Here is a 16,848-nt window from a genome sequence, read left to right as displayed (position 1 = left end):
CTGGGTAACAGCAGGTAAAACAATCTGTTCATACTCCAAAAAACACATGTGGAAGGGTTTACATAAGGAATGACACTATGTACCTTTAGGTGTGATTTCTGGGTTGCTGAGAGCAGTTTGAATGATTTCTTGGGCTTCTGTATTTTTGGCTTTTAAAACCTCAATGGTCTGTTTCAATTCAGTGAGCTCGGAGTCCTGCAGAAAGAAAACAATGTCAGGTCACAGTAGCTGACTGGCTGAACAGAGTTTGTTTTGAGCTGAAGAGTAGCAGTCAGGTTCTCGCTCAGGTTTTTAGATTGTGCTAAGTAGTTGACGACAACATGAATTATTCTGCCATGTAAACTTTGACCCTCACCTATTTTCCTGGATAAACTTTACAGCTACATCTCTGACTTTACACAAGACAGAATGTTATAGACCCTGATCGTACAAACTATAAAATACTGAACACATCGGGTTCAAAGTTTTACAAAGTTGTATGTAAATGGACCACAAAAAATTTGTAAGAAATGGGCTTTAGACAGATGAGAGTAGAATAAAGATGCTTAGCAGAGCATAATGTTTAGATAAAGGCAAACTCAGCATTTCAACATACTAGCTGCCAAAAGTGGCGGTGGAGGGGTGATGATTAAGGCTTCTTCCATGTCTACAGCACCATTTAAAAGAATGTCGTAAAAAAACAAAACATTTCTTATCACTCCAATGAAATCCTGTGCAGTAATTCACTACTTTTCTCATGTACAGACTCTCATTTGTGGCATAATACCAACAAGATACCTTTTGTTCTGAGGAGACTGACAGTGTCTGCAGGCGTGCTGTCATCAGTGCCAGACTCTGCTCAAACGCTGCAACCAGATTAGCCTGTAAAAGGAAGAAAGAGAGGTGAACAGCCACAGAGGGAAACAGTGTGTGCAGATGGGAACGGGTGATAGGTATGAGTCATGAGCTGAATAAAATCGGTCTGCAACCTCAGTCAGCACATCAAACAAATGTCTCTCTGTGGTTAAGTGGGGGAGAAAGGAAGGGATGTAGCAGTCAAACAGCTGTGGATGATGTCAGAGTTGAAAGCAAACATTAGGATAATGATGGTGAGGCAGAGCAGAAATGTGAAGTCAACCCTAATGTAGCAAGTTTGACTCATTTAGGAAACTACAGATGACAAAAAGAAGGCGAAGAGTAAGTTTGTGTTACTTCATAACGAACGAAGGAAAATGTTTCTAGATTCTTGCCGATAATATCATGCAGAATTAGTAAGAAATTTAAAACTCACTTAGAACGAGAGGCTTGTAGTTTTTGTGCAGATTCAAAACTAGCAGACCAGCATTCTGTTTCCATTACATTTGTTTACACAAATTTATTTGTAAAATTTTACAGCTGCTTACTTTCTAAAATCAAAGTTTTTATCTTAATTTACAAAAACTAAAGTTTTAGCTGGTCTCTGGCTAAACATTGCTACCGTTCTAGAAACACATAATAAAATAAAATTAATCGTTAATTTATAATTTGATGTATGAGTGCTTAGAACATTTTTGTCATTTACAAATGTAACATCAAAATATGTTTAGACTCTGGTAAATCATACATCCATGCGCACCATGATTTTTATGTCTTATTCTCATAAAAAAAAAACAACAACAAAAGACAATAGGCAGGACATTGGGAGGTAGGAAACAAAAATGGTGGAATAACATGCAACAAGACTCCAATTGAGAATTAAAGTGAGAAGTAAACCCTGAGGGATTCTTCCTCTACCTATGTGGTATATATCATAACCATAATTTCTCCAGTCTGAATGACTGCTAAAAGATTTAGAGAACAATAAAATATAGATTTGTCACATTCAGATGGAAATACTGAATGGAAACAGGAACAAGAAAATGTCACAAAGGTTGCAAAAAAATGTGCAAAAAGCACAAATGAGGCTGTTAAAGTTTAGAAAGCAGATGCTTCACTGAAACGGTGGTCCAGAGACAAAAGACAGATGCATTATGGAAATTAATTTATTACTGTTGCTCCAGCCAATGGGATGCATCATGCCACACCACAACCCCAACAGAAAGCTACAGTTCAACACAGTATTTTGCTCTAACAAACCTGGCCTAGCTGTAACACCCAGCATCCAGAGGTGTGAGTCATTGGGAAGCAGGCAGGGGGCAGCAGTGAGTCCAGCAGTCAATACAGCCAAGGTAAAAAGAAAGGGACAGATGCATTAGATCTGGGGAAAAAAATCTTATGCAAGTCATATAAAAACACACACGCACACACACACACACACACAAAAGTGGGCTTCCTACACTCCCATCAACCCTTTAACAAATATACCAAAACAAAAACACTTCTTCTTTCATATGTTTGTTATTGAAATTCTGAGTTTGTTTCTGTTAAACCAGTCGGATTCATGCATTAAAAGCTGAACAAAGAAATATTACAATGAAGAAGCAGGGTGGAAAGGTTTTCAGGTAAAATTCTAAAAACTGAGAGCTACAAACAGGCTTCTGGTTAAAAGGTTGTGAAAATGTGTTTCTATTTAGATGAGTAACAATGGTTAAAAGGTTTTTTAATTCTAACAGAGTTAGAAATGGAAATATGTTATGCCACTGTGAAATTCACTAAAAGAGAAATACATTTTTACAATTATCAAAATCTCATATGGAAAGAAAAAATAAAAAATCAAGTCAACTTGCTTCTGACTAAAAGTGATTAGAAAAGAAGGTAATGGCTGTACATACGTTAGCAGAAAGCTGCATCGTCAGGTCAGCCACCTTTTCCTGGGACGACTCCAGCTCTCGTCTTAACTTCCGGATTTGCTGCAGAAAAAAATCTTATCAGGTCTAAGATGCAAGACAACTTGATCATCAGTCAAAACTGCAAAAGTATTGAAGGCTTTGATTTTGGATATTGAACCCGATGATGAAATGGTGGATTGGGATAAACACACTACTTTACAACCACAATATACAAACAACATAATATTGAGGTTACTGCACCACGAAAAGGAACTACAAAGTGAGTATGGAGAGCATGCACTGAGAATTGTATTGGGTCTGGACTGTGTTTATTAGATTTTGGGGAAGGGTACTGGAGTTCAAAGAATATTAGAGATAAAACAAAATGAGTTATGAGATGCTGAGATAAAGATCTGTGGCCTTCCTGGAACATTGTGAACACAGTCGGGTGACTGGACACATTCCAACAAGTCTCACAGATGAGATATAACATGAACCTTACCTCTCCTTGTATTCTTTCCTCACTCTTATGAAGCATCAACACAAGAAAAGGGGATTGAGTTGAGGATTAAGTCTAATTACATTTATATTATAAAATAACTATTTTTCTAAGATTTCAAATATGAAACCTTAAAAAGTAAAACAAAACATGGCCGTATCTTTACCGTTTTAATGTCTATTTAATGAAAAGATTCTATAATGAAGCAGTTTTTGAAAAAACATAACCTTGTGAGAAGTTCCCAATTTAATTAAGAAGAAACTTAGTCAATACTATTTTCTAGTATATATCAAATATATTTGATATTTTCTATCAAATATATTTTTTAGCTAGATTAAAACACAAGACTGAAACTACAGCAAACATAAGATAGATAAAAATGTTCTTTATTCATATAAAACAGCTGTGTTGACTCACCGCAGAATAATTAGATGAAGCATTGGATGCCAAAGAGAGCACAGAGCCATGCACTGAAGAAGACAAAGGAAAGATATTACCCCATACAAAAACTAACAGTTTCTTTCACAGGGATACTGATTTAATCAGTAAGAAAACAAAACAACTTTTTTCTTAAAAACTCTCTCTTAGACAATGAGATGTCAAGGTTTTGGAAAATAAAAACATGTCAAGTAATTAAGAACAGATGACTGCAGAGAAATAATTTAAGAATATGACTGTCTTTATGAACATTAAAATCATAAATAAATCTGAGTTGACTTAGTTTTTCACTGTGTGTAGCAAACCTTAAGAAAATAAACAATGGAAAAGTAAATTAAATATATGTGAATACAAACTATAATCTATCACTTAAAATTTTACTATTAGAATGTGTTGCAAAACTTGTCTTTTACCTACAACTTTAAGATGTATTAGTCCAAATCTTGATTTAATTCACTATTAGTCTAAAATAACCATATAACACTTCTCTCCATCTTGCTTGGCCATGTAAGCAAACTGTTTATGTTGAAATATTCAACCATAAGAGAAGAAAAGCAAGAACATTCACCATCCTCTCCTGGTTCACGGAAGGATCCAGATCGCATCATACTTTTTGGCCGGTCAGCCAGAGACATACTGCTGCCCAGAGGGGAGGATCCATACAGATCGCAGGCTGGGTCACTGGAGGGGCCTGTGCTGTTGGAGCGTGATATCCTTGGGGTGCCACATGAAATTGGGGCAACTATTGTGCAAAAGAGGCAAACAAAAGGATAAAACTCAATCCCACAAACGCAGCAAGCAAGACTTTTCTTGAGTATAAGACAATTATTCCAATGACTGAATGAAAGGCAGAACCATGGTTCAATAAGTTTCAAAAACTGATCTAAAAGACTACAGTCAGGAGATTATCATCTTCTTTGCATCATAATCTTACAGTTTTAGGAAATCTTTTTTCAAAACTGGAACAGACACACTCACCAATGTTGGTTAGAGTAGTTTTGCTGGAAGAAGGGTGGAGAAGGCGGGTGGGTGAAGGTAGCTGAGGGGGGGTGTTGCTCTCCGTCATGCTCACTATGGTGTGAGAGTGACGTCTTCCCGGCTTGCTTCCATCGCTGTCTGAGAGGCTGGACCCATAGCGCCTAAAAACAGGTTGTTTTAAGTGAAAACAGTGATGTCATATTAAACTGAATTTAAAAACAGGCAATGCTATTTGGACTCACTCTAAGCCTTTCTTTGGCAAAGTATTCCGGTCCGTTTGCACACTGCAAAAAAAGCAAAGTAAAAAAAATTGCTCTGCATTACGTCCAGCAAAAAACTGTTATTGTGTTACAGAATCACAATTACCAACACATATTTCTTGGATTTTATTACAAACCCTGCCAAGTCATACTGCTGGTTTGTATCACTACTTCTACATTTGAGCCATTTAATAAAGTATACACTTTAAAAAGCCACATGTGCGATTGTCTAAATGTGTAGTTGCTTGCCAGAAAATAGATTGGATAATCTTCACCTTGAAAAAACAGCAATTCTGTGATGGATCCAAACTTTTACCTCTTATTCAAAATGACAGGTCACAGTTTCTGCTGTCATAAAAGTCCCACAAAATCAAAATGGATTGGTTTGGTGGCTGCCAAGGACCCTGTATTTATGCTTACTTTACAAAACAAGCATACAGCAAATTATCAGTGGCAAGGACAAATGCAGTTCTTTCTGCCAATATTGTTTTAGTGCCTGTGGTATAGTCAGTGGTCCTCAGATGTGAACTCTGAGCCAGTTAATACAAAATTTATTCAGATCACTCTAAAAATCCTGGGAGAGCTTTTTGGCTTTCACATTGAATTAATTTGAAATTAAGAGTAACAACATCTGCAATCTGCATCCTTATGTAAGGAAATAACAAATACAGGATAAGCTGATGAAAACATCTTTTACCACACTACTATTTTAAATAAAAATTGCAAACTTGCCCATCCGAGAGATTGAGTGACGTCCTACTCCCACCCCTCCAGGTTCCTGAAGCCCTCTCTTCTTTATCGCTCGTATCTTGTGGTACCAGTCTTACGCTGGAGGGCACACTCATCTGTAGGGGTAGAGACTCCAAGCTGCGATGCATGCCAGAAAGTTTGGGGTAGAGCATGGGGGATCCACTTAAGCTCAGGCTTTCGCTGGTATACGTGGGGGAATCAATGTGGAGGACAGGAGCCGGGCTTGGAGTAAGACGGGTGGATGTGTGGGAAGCAGCCAGGTCTTGAAGCTTAGAGTATGGTGGTATTTTAGGTGGAAGGTCCTGGATGGTCACACAAGAGTCAAGACTGTTTGAATTCATCTTGTCCAGATGAGCCAAGCTGGGAGGGCGACCAAGAGACTTGGTATTCAGCATCCTAGGAATAAAGGAAGGCAAAATATGTCAAAACAAAAAAAGGAGAAAAAAATCTGCTATTTGATGTTGATTATCAATTTTCTCAAATTAGTTATTGTTTTTATTCAATAGCTTATTCAGACATATTAAATGTTTGAATAAATGTTCCTCTTGCTCGGAACGTTAGCTGGAGATAGTCAGCAGCATCCTTCCCAACCCTGCTAGGGACAAGGGTGTAAGAAAATGGATGGATATTAAAACAATGTATCATGTGTTTAAGGGAGCTCATTATAGTTTCAGTTTACAAAGTCTTGGTAGAACTGTTTTCAAGACTTATCGTTATCTGCAGTATAAATCCACAAAAACCTAGCTCCCACTTCTCAGCTTTCCTTAAATACATTCTTTAGTGAGGGCTGTTAGGTATTACTGTTGACATTAAGATAACTAGAGCACTTATTCTGTAAACCAACACTGCTTCGTTGTGCTAATACACAACGAAGCAGTGTTGTGTATTCCAAGCCAAATCGGAAAATTCCAAGCCAAACTTCCATGGCTTGAAAAAAAGGAAAAGTAAGAAAAACGCAGATTAATGAGAGACCTTGGTGTTGTGGGAGAGGACAGTTCAGGGTATTTGCTGCTGCTTGTGCGTCTCAGGCCGTGTAGTTTCACAGTTGGCTCTCCTGCACACTCTGACTGGCTGTCGTCTCCCTTCAGAGAGCCACAGTCCACAGCCTTGGCCTTGGCCCGTTCTTTTTCTTTTTCTCTGTCTGTCTGGTTCACAGGGCCTGTACTCGTTCTGCTCATCATTTTACCACTGCAGCCGCTTGACTCTTTAATCCTGGGCCCTGTGGAAGCCATGGGTACAGGTTTCAAACTCAACAGAGTGGGGTCAATGGTTCCACTGGCAGGACGTGCTGCTGGGCGTCCGATCACACTCAGAGCACTCGATTTGGCTGGTCGGGGCAGGCTGCGGTACTGAATGCTGTTTCGGGCATTTGGCCCCAGGAAGCCGTGCTCGCTGCTAGCATCGAAACTGTTCTTTCTGCCCAAGCTTGTTCCTCCACCTACAGGCTTGACAGGGATGCCAGATGACTTGGGTGTTTTCCCCACTGTAGCAGAGCTTCCGGGGATATGGGCGCCCCCTGCTGTCATGACAGAAGCGGTACCAGTGGCTGTTGACATTTTCTTGTAGCCAAAGGAACCTCCAGCAGAGGGTTTGACCAAACCTGAAGGGGGCTTACGGTGTTCTCCGTGAAAATCTCTGCCAGCATCTGAACGGGACCGTTGTAGGCCAGCAGTTTTGATGGAAATTTTAGACTTGTCTAGAGGCTTCTCACTTTTCGGTGCTACAGAAACAAAAAAACAAAAAAAAAATGGAATACATTATTTTAGAGCTACTGAGACATGTAGCTAAATTTCTAATACAGTGTTTGAAAGCACATACTTGGAGAATAAGTTGATTTTCAATAAATCAACTTATTGAAAATAAGTTGATTTTTTCAATAAAAAAATCAACTTATTTTTTTATAAATAAGAAAATAAGTTGTACTAGAATACTAGTACTAGAATACTAGTATTCTAGTATTAGAATACTTCTAATACTAGAAGTATTCTTCTAGTATTAGAAGAATACTTCTAATACTATTTAGAAGTATTCTTACTCACCATTTGTTGGTATAAACCTGACATTGGCAGATTTTATGAATATTTTATAACAGGGTTGACAAAAAGTTCAGATGTAATGTCCACTTCTTTGTGGCAAAACAAATCAATGTTGCCACTGATCTGTCATCCACAAGTACCTGGATTGTTTAAATAAAATTATGAAGCAGGTAATTTCCTACCTTACATATAAGAGAAAACATGCAAATCATGTCAAGTAAGTAAAAGAGCAAGACTTATTAATATTTTTTTTTATTTAAGGAATATATCTGTCATACATGCTTGATTTTATATGTTATTTTCTTTATTCATTGGTACATTTTTCCTCAGTCATTAGTTCAGGGGCTCACCCAAATGCATTACATTCAGTTAATGGCACTTTTCTTGTTCCCATGTAATGAATCGCCTCTCCTAACAGTTATAATTAGTTTCTATCACTCATTGTCAGATCCTTCTGTTAACTGCCCTACTTATTTAGCTGTCCTTCTCTTTCCTCACCTCCTAGTTGATTGGCCTACTTGTTGTTATCACGTGACAGTATATATTTGATATAGATAACATTATTTTAATCATAATATTCAATATAATATGGATTTTCCAGTAGTGAGAAATTTTGACAAATACAGTCACTATTTTTGTTTAAATAGTGTAAAAATCAAGAGTATATCATATTTTAAATAAGGGTAACATATTGTGAGAATCTAATAAAAACCCATAGTTGTTCCTATTGAAAATAAACATTAATATGAGTAAGCCCAACATACTCTGGATTCTTTTTGTTAGCACAAAGTACTGGATATAATTGATTCACTTATGTCAAAACATGGAATTAGCTTTGGAGAAAATTAAAGCAAAACATTGTTGCTAAAAAAACAAAGGAGTGATTATTTTAAAATACTTTTTTTTTATTATGAAAAATAATTAAGAAAATTCATCAAAATATTTCTGCAGACATAGATGGTAAAAGACAATAATAGCATGGGTGCATAACTTTAAAATGATATTGTTCTTTTTACATGTAGTGTGTAGAATGAATCAGACCCAGACTTTCATTAGCAAATCTATCTCTTCAATGTTCCAGATAACAAGCAGGCATTTGGCCTGACTGTTACATAAACACACTGTTTCATGTTTGCCTTCCTGAAGTTGGGGAGATAATTGATGACATGGGTTTTCATCTTAAAACAAGCTAAAAGTAGTAGCTGTGGGCAGAATTCCTTAAAGAAGACAAACAGGAGCGTTTTGATGAAATCTAGACGAGACCAATATGCAACAGTCTCTCACCTGCAACCTTGAGCATACTCTGGGAGGTATGGGTAATAGGGGAGGTCACGCCCACTGGAGGATTTCTGCACTTCTTGAAACTTCCTGGTTGACCCAAACTCTGAGGCTTCTTCAAATCGGCTTTAACCCCAAAATCTTCGCTGAGGCTCGGCGGCTTCTTTCTCCACTTGCTTGGGGCTTCAGATTTGAGGCTTCCTGAGTTGAAGCTGCAGCTGTCAAGCTTGTGGCTGGCTTTGCCATCCTCGCTGTACCAAGAAAGGCCACTTTCCACCAGAGATCGCTTCTCTGCATCAGTGCGGAGCTGAAGAGAGTAATGGAGAAGACACAATCAGATGTAGCCTTTATTGTCTTTACAATCAACTGGTGTCAGTAATTTTGCTTTGTATCATATTTGCATTCCAGAAAAAAACATAGACAGATAAACTGAGGCACCATAAGAAAACTGAAGACAACTGCAGATGAAAACAAATGAAGTTTAAAAAATGTATGGATTTAAAACTTTTTAAGACTAAAATATCTTGAGTTGAAAAATTTAAATGTCCTATTTTTAGAAAAATGACAGTTATACATTAATAGATATCATGTGGTGCAAGTGGAGGTGGCACTAAGGACAAAATCATGCATGCTGTTTCTTGGCATGTTATTAAAGTGATATAAAATGGCAGATGGCTCATAGAGCGGCAGTAATGGCCATGTCGTCCAACCAAGCATTCTCCAGTTTGGCAAAAGCAAACCCATTGTTTGTCTACAAAAAGGTAGAGACACTGACAAGACATTTTAGCATCGAAATTTGTGATTTCTTGAAGAGATGATGCAATGTTTGTGTCCTCTGTAATTTTTCTAAAGCAGTGTTCCAAAAAACATTCAGATTGAATTACGTTCATGACTGATTAATGCATGGACATGTAGATATAATCAAACCATTTCAAAATTGTGCCTGACACAATTTGGACCATAATTAATGCCACACACCATCTCAAACAATCAACATTTGTGTCACTCTAAGATTTAAGACATTGTTAAATTCTGAATGCGCACTATTCACAGAGGGGCTGTACAGCCAATGGAAAATAAAGACAAGCAGAGCTTATCTTATTAGAAGGGACATTAATCCACACTGGAATGAAGAGAAAATGCATTTTTACAGCTCACCATAACAGAAGAACTGCGTCTTGATCCCAAAGGTGTGCTGGGCAGGGAGTTCAAAAATGAGCTGGCATTGAATTCCTCTGAGCTGAGGTTCTCTGAGCCGTCACCATCACTAAGTCCGCTGCTGATGGAGCTGCTCTCATCCCAGCTGAAACGAAACAAGATAATTGCTTTAAAAAGTGTTTAGTCTGCCTTTAAAGACCAGAAAAGGAAAAATAAACTGCTGCACAGCATGGAAAATGTCTGTTTGTAGACGTTCGATTGGCTCTGGAGTCAAAGAAACCACTGCATTAAACAAAACAAGAACTAACATATCAGTTGATACATACATTTTAAATCATAATTTTATTTCATGTCATAAATCTCTCACTTCATTGGCGCACACAAAGCAAAACACATGTAACGCTACAGTTTCATTATATGTGTAAGGTCAAATATAACATGAGAAAACCAAAATTAACAACATACGTTTCTTTAAAAAACTCAAAAGCATGATTAGTCGAAATAAGGTTATAAATCAACCTAAAGTTGTGACATCAGAAAGAATTCAAGTGTGCTCTGCCATGTTTAACAGAAGCAATTTGTGTAAAAAGGAGTCATTAGCTTTGAAAAGTTTTCATGAGCTTCATGTCTCAATGGACCTATAAGTCACCTTGAAACAGACAATGCCTGACTGGAAAAAATTACAGGGGTGGACAGTCTCTGCATAACCTAAATCTTGCCCTGGAAGTCAGACTGCTCGTATTTGAACACATTGAAAAGCTAGTCATTGTGCAACATTCAACAAATTGTGCATCCTTTCAGTCAACTAACATCATCATCAGCGCATGAGACCATTCAAGTCTAATAGGAGGCTATAGTTTTCTACTCTGAACAAAGTGATATCTGCTGAGACCATAAAAAGAATTCCAGCTCAGTTTCTCCATAATTATGATCTGGTTACCAGTGATTATTACCACTGGTAACCACAGATGGTAATAAAATTTGTGTTGGCACACAAAAATGTGGCCTAGTGGAAAAGGTAAATTAATATGATAATTTCAAGTCATTTCTTGAGTTGAATCAGTTCTTCTCCTCTTCTTTTGACTTCTCCACTGAGCTGAAAATGCCCTTTGTGGGTATGAAGTCTGCAATTAGCAAAGGCAGGGAGCATGGGATGGAGACAAAATGGGAGACAAAAATGGCTTGTACACATTCAGAATTGAATATAATCACATGGCAGGAAAAGAGTGGCATGGCTGAAGTTGTAAAACAGAGCAGTGGCTGTGAGTTACACTTCTTTAAGGTGCTGATTTGGACCATTTATATAAGTGATGGCTTAGAAACAGATTTGTGATTATGGGTCAATAGCTTCAAAGTTTGAGTTCAAAAACAAGAGAATAAAGGTTTGATTTAATATTTTCAAAAATATTTCCAACACTGTCGATTAGTTTAACGATTGCCACTCAGTGCAAATTTCTGTGGTATTCTCAGACAATAGCTCCTCTGTGAGGGGCGACACCGAGGGGCCGTGAATAACCCCACAGGGATGTCAACTTTTAGAGGAAGGCCTGTGGGTTGTTGATATTACAAGCCAAGTTGTCTGCTCTGTGAGGTAAAACCCAGACAGGGAGAGTGTGGGAGTACAACAACGGAGTGCATGTTTGGTGGGGCAATTAACTGCTGTTTCTTGCTTTCTATGGCTGCCCTCCAGAGTCTTTAAGATGCTAGTCTGATCTGTTATTCACTAAAAGTGTTTAAGATGACTGACTGGCTAGAGAGTGTAAGAAAATGAGGACATTCCAACAACTTTTACATAGTTGGTAGGACATAAAACAGTAATCTAAAGGCTTACGGTATTGGTAAACATTCTGGGTATAAACAGTGTAAGGTTGTAAACCACTTTATCTTTAGAACACTTTCTGATTTCACCTTGGTTTCAATTAAAAAGACCAAGAAAATGTATCTTGTACAGTCGCTACTAAAAGTGTAAGCACCTCTGTTAAATTTTCAGGTTTTTATGAGGTTAAGACTTTTGTTTTATCTTTATAGATTAGTCCACATATAACGTGCTATAGTCTATGTCATTCCTTTCAACTGAAAAATAACCCAAAAAAAGGTGCAATAATACAGATAAATTATTAGTCTCTTGAAGCTCCTTTGATTCAGTTTGATTCTGTATTCTCTGATATGGGATGGGTCTATTCATCATCTTAACTTGACGATATTTTCCCTCTTTGCCTTGCAAATAGTCTCCATATGCACTGAAGATATTTCTTGTTGACAGCCTTCTTTAGGTGACTATCACAGTTGGCAAGATTTTTAATTGGACTCAGCTCGGCCGTTCCAAAACCTTTGTTTTCCTCTCATCGCATTATCTTGATGTTGATTGGAATTACTTCTTGGGCTCACTGTGATGCTTAAAATATAAAATAATATTCAGCTTTCCAGCAAAACCCTTAAGGTATTAAAAACTGACTGTCAATTGGAACTGTTCATAATTTCATCCATCTCACAAAAAACCAGTTGCATCTGAAGACGTCTCATAGTGTGGCATCTCTTGGTAATGGTTGCCTTTGATTTTGAGTCGGATATATCTTTTACCAATTTGTGACCAAAGTTCACATTTAGTTCCATGCAGACCGTATCACATTATTCTTCAATGGTTTGGAAAATTTTAACCAATTATTTCAGTATTTCTTTATTTTATGGTTCATGCAATGCAACATTTCATTTGTCATCTACATACCAGACTTTACTGAAACTGGCAGTAGGTAGCCCTTACTGACGAGTAAGGCAGGCGGATGAAACAAATTGTTTATGTTGCAGTGCTGAACCATAAAATAAGGTTTTTGCAAACAAGAACAAGTTTGTACTGTTTAAAAAAATATCTACATAATTGCTTATAGCTGTATGTGCACATTTAAGTAAAATATATAAATATTTTTTAAAATGGTGGCCCTTTTGAACCTCCATACAGGAGGTACATTTCAGTAAAGGAGATAGTTAACAGCCACATTACATGTCCATTCAAAATCTCGTTTCACTAGCCTTAATAATTTTACAACCAAATACAATCAGTATTTTTTAAAAATCACGTGTTTTTAGATGTTGTTTTTCCTGTGAAAATACTTTTGCGTTATTTCAATTATTACTTCATAATCCAACAGACTATAGCGGTCAACGTCTATTTAAAAAAGCGTTTAAAGTGAACGAAATCCGCGGATTTAAATGTACCGAAAAGTGCATGTAGAGTCGGAGAGTTACCTTGGCGTAAAAAGTAAAGTCCTCCTTGATCCTGTCGCTGACCGCAACGGAGGCACTTTCAAAACACGACCGCTCATTTGTGTCTTTTTCTAGCTTTTCACTTTTAGTGGCAGTAAATCCTCTTAATTGTCCGTAAGCGAGTACTATTCACATCCCCTGAAAGCAAAGAGCCATTCTCGCCACTCATTCAGCCAGCAGAAAGGAGTCAGGCTACACCCATCCCCAAAAGAAAACCGAGAGAGAGGGAGACAGGACGCGCGAGCCAGGCAGCGAGAGAGAGAACTGACTCCGATATTTAATGAGAGGATGATCATTTATTATCATCCTTTAATGATGATATTAAAGGATATCATTAAAGGGTTAGTGACGACGCTAACCCTTTAACCTTAGCTTGCTTTTCTAGGAAGTCGACACACATATCTACGGAAGAGGATTAGGGCCACCGGAAAAAAAAAAGAATTCTGAGATTAAAGTCAGAATTCTGACTTATTTTTTCGGTGGCCCTAATCCTCTTCCATATCAGTACATATCAGTTAATTTCCAGTTTAGAACAAAAAACTTCTCGCTCTGTAATAGTTAATTAACTTAAAAACATCCTTGAACTTAGCTCTATATGGAGGCTGTTTGTTATCAGATCTGAACATTTTAAAGGGGGCATATTTATGTATTTTCCAGGCACATAGTGTCATTTTATAGCGCAATCAAGTAACTATGTTACATTTGTTGTTACAAAAATTATATGTATATACTATACCAAACATAATTTAAATTAAATTTGACTTTGCAATTTGATGGCTTGAAATTGGCGTCTGTCTCTTTAAGACTTTCCTACTTTGTCGAATATTCCACCTAATGCATATCATCAGAATAATGCTCCCCCATGATGCTGTTTACAACCGTTCTTAAGCTCATTGAACTGAGAAGGAGTTCGTATGATAAGCGCAGAGGATGTGCAGTTTCACCAAGTGTTTTCTCCCGAATGACTGCCAGGTGAGATTGAAGGATTTCTCAAACATGCATGAAATAACTGAAGCAACACTACACATCTGTTTGTTATGACGGAATTACATTATAACATGATATAAAGCTCAAAAAAGTTGATTTTACATAATAACCCAGCCCTTTAATAAAATCTAAAAAAGAACAAAGCAGTCAAAAGCCAGCCTATAGAGAATTTTGCAAATAGTTTGACTTTTATGTTCGCCAGAAAATTATGTATCATATAATAAGACATTTTTTTAAATGCAGTATGGAAAAAAATGCAGTTCAAGGTAGAAATCTAAATCTCTGCAACTGAAACCACAAGCCCACAGATGACACAAGGATCTCCAGTGATGCATGAGCAGCCTTGGAAAACCCAACCTCCCCCTCTCATTGGTAGTGAAACAGTTATATTCATTGCAATTTCTGGTGATCTCATGTCAGTAAAAACACTCCAGAAGGTCAAAGCTTTGGGACAAGACGGATTTGCACCCCGTCCACATCATCAGTCTTGATTTGTAAATCCTCTAACTTATTTAGACTGAAAATGAGTGTTCAATGTGACTCAACAACATACTTACCAGGTAAATAATTTCAAAACATAACAGCACAACTATGTGCTTTCTGTATCAGTAATCTTTTAAATGAATGTTAATAAATTCTATGACACCGTGAAACATATCTACGATTTATTCAGGAAAGATAAACAAAGCTGCTACTTTTTAGTATACTGTGCTTTCTACAATAAAAATTTGTTAGAAATTTTCCATGGCAATTTATTTCAAGACTTTTGTACACACTTTTACCTTAAGTGTAAATAATGATAATATTAATGGAGAACACTATTTCTTCTGGTGTCTGTTGATTTTCTTTGCTTTGCTCACAAGGATCATAAGTCAGTGGTTTACATAGTTGTTGATCACATATGGCATTTATTCCTTATTATCCTTAAAAGAATGAATATTTGTCTTCCAAGAATGATATTTGATCTGAATTGTTTACAGGGCAAAAAAGGTGTGTCGGTGCTCACATATCCTGTTTATCTCAGCCAGACCACACTCTTACAAAAAAAGCTGTCATCCAAACAGCCTTCCAGCAATGTTTGCACTTTATAGTAACAACTGAACTACACTGATAAGCAAATGGGTTGTGTAAGAAAACATCCTCTATACATTTGCTTGGTATGTTTTGTAAAGCTGCCAACGTGAGGTTTTTGGGACATTTACACTTGGCAAAATCAGAGAGAAATCAAAGCATCTGGCTTTGGCTGAGGCATAAAACATTCTTACATTATGACCTTTAATTTTAGTTGCCTTTGATCTCTTATTTTTGCTGTTTCCTTCACTTTTGGTAAACTGGTCTTAAAAACATTTGATTGGCTAGTCCAGTGTCATTGTTAAAACAACATAAGACATAGTAAAAGACAGGAATAACTAATTTAATTTAAAGATTAGTTTGGCGGCTGCACAGTGGCGCAGTTGGAAGAGCTGTTGCCTTGCAGCAAGTAGGTCCTGGGTTCGATTCCCGGGAGTTTGCATGTTCTCTCATGCGTGGGTTCTCTCGGCACTCCGGCTTCCTCCCACAGTCCAAAAATATGACTGTTAAGTTAATTGGTCTCTCGAAATTCTCCCTAAGTGTGTGTGTGTGCATGGTGGCGTGTTTCTGTGTTGCCCTGCGACAGATGACCTGTCTAAAGTGTAACCCGTCTCTCGCCCGGAACGTTAGCTGGAGATAGGCACCAGCACCCCTCCTGACCCCACTAGGGACAAGGGTGTACAGAAAATGGATGGATGGATTAGTTTGGCACTTAGGAGCTTAATTTGAACAGCAGTTTGACAAGAGAAAATAGGAAGACATGTGGCAAAATAGCCCAAGACAGCCACTTTCTGATCTGTTAAGTAGTACATGAAATCATAGCTAATCTAGTAGCATAATAAGTTGAAAAATAAGTCAACAAATTTGTGTATTGCTCTAAAGTAATCTGTTGGGCAACAATTAATCCAGTCGGAGACAGCTGCACCAGACTGTGCTGTTCCTAGTCATTCAAAAAGTCAATCTGTCTATTATAAGTCTCAAGATGTACAATCTGCACTGCATCTAATACTTTATACTTTGAATACTTTGAATTTCTGCAGTTTCCATGTCAGGTAATGATTTTAAGACACCAGCAGAGGGCAGAAATAATTCAAGCTCACCCTGGCATAAAAATGTAGCGTTCATCCTCTTTCACAGTGTATCAAAATGAAGCACCACTTAGCATTCAGAAAACTAAACAGCTTTTGAATCATAGGAGGAGTAGACATTTGTCTGTTGCATCCAATTCTGAAGCACAGTGTGGGAAATTACTACAAAAAGAAAGCATCAGAGCATAGTACCGTGAGCAGGGGATTTATGTCAGTATAAGTTTATTTCATTTCAAACGAAAAAAGATGGAAAAAGAAGCACAATCTTGGATCCTCCTGGTGCATGATTTTGATTCATATCAAGGCTGACCACAGCCA

At 37.5% G+C, this 16,848-nt stretch overlaps 1 protein-coding gene across 13 annotated transcripts in view; it reads right to left on the bottom strand.

Moving 5' to 3' along the window:
• Positions 1-16,848, bottom strand: part of LOC102222612 (neuron navigator 1-like) — a 63,052-nt gene that overhangs the window by 9,976 nt on the left and 36,228 nt on the right. For 7 of the 13 annotated variants that reach the window (XM_023324805.1, XM_023324804.1, XM_023324806.1 and 4 more), the window contains 13 exons: positions 10,124-10,268; positions 8,972-9,272; positions 6,624-7,371; positions 5,634-6,047; positions 4,884-4,925; positions 4,642-4,802; positions 4,232-4,405; positions 3,643-3,695; positions 3,229-3,252; positions 2,730-2,807; positions 2,095-2,103; positions 778-861; positions 84-195 (listed from right to left, as the gene is read on the bottom strand). In XM_023324805.1, coding sequence (XP_023180573.1) covers positions 84-195; positions 778-861; positions 2,095-2,103; positions 2,730-2,807; positions 3,229-3,252; positions 3,643-3,695; positions 4,232-4,405; positions 4,642-4,802; positions 4,884-4,925; positions 5,634-6,047; positions 6,624-7,371; positions 8,972-9,272; positions 10,124-10,268 — 2,345 coding nt within the window. Of the gene's footprint in view, positions 1-83; positions 196-777; positions 862-2,094; positions 2,104-2,729; positions 2,808-3,228; positions 3,253-3,642; positions 3,696-4,231; positions 4,406-4,641; positions 4,803-4,883; positions 4,926-5,633; positions 6,048-6,623; positions 7,372-8,971; positions 9,273-10,123; positions 10,269-13,366; positions 13,551-16,848 lie in introns of those variants that run through there. The other 6 variants (XM_023324808.1, XM_023324809.1, XM_023324814.1 and 3 more) reach the window with 4 other exon arrangements.

The sequence above is a fragment of the Xiphophorus maculatus genome, chromosome 20, assembly GCF_002775205.1.
Source record: "Xiphophorus maculatus strain JP 163 A chromosome 20, X_maculatus-5.0-male, whole genome shotgun sequence".
Classification (NCBI taxonomy): domain Eukaryota; kingdom Metazoa; phylum Chordata; class Actinopteri; order Cyprinodontiformes; family Poeciliidae; genus Xiphophorus; species Xiphophorus maculatus.
The sequence above is the reverse complement of the archived record's forward strand: the minus strand, read 5'-3'. Positions and strand labels throughout refer to the sequence as shown.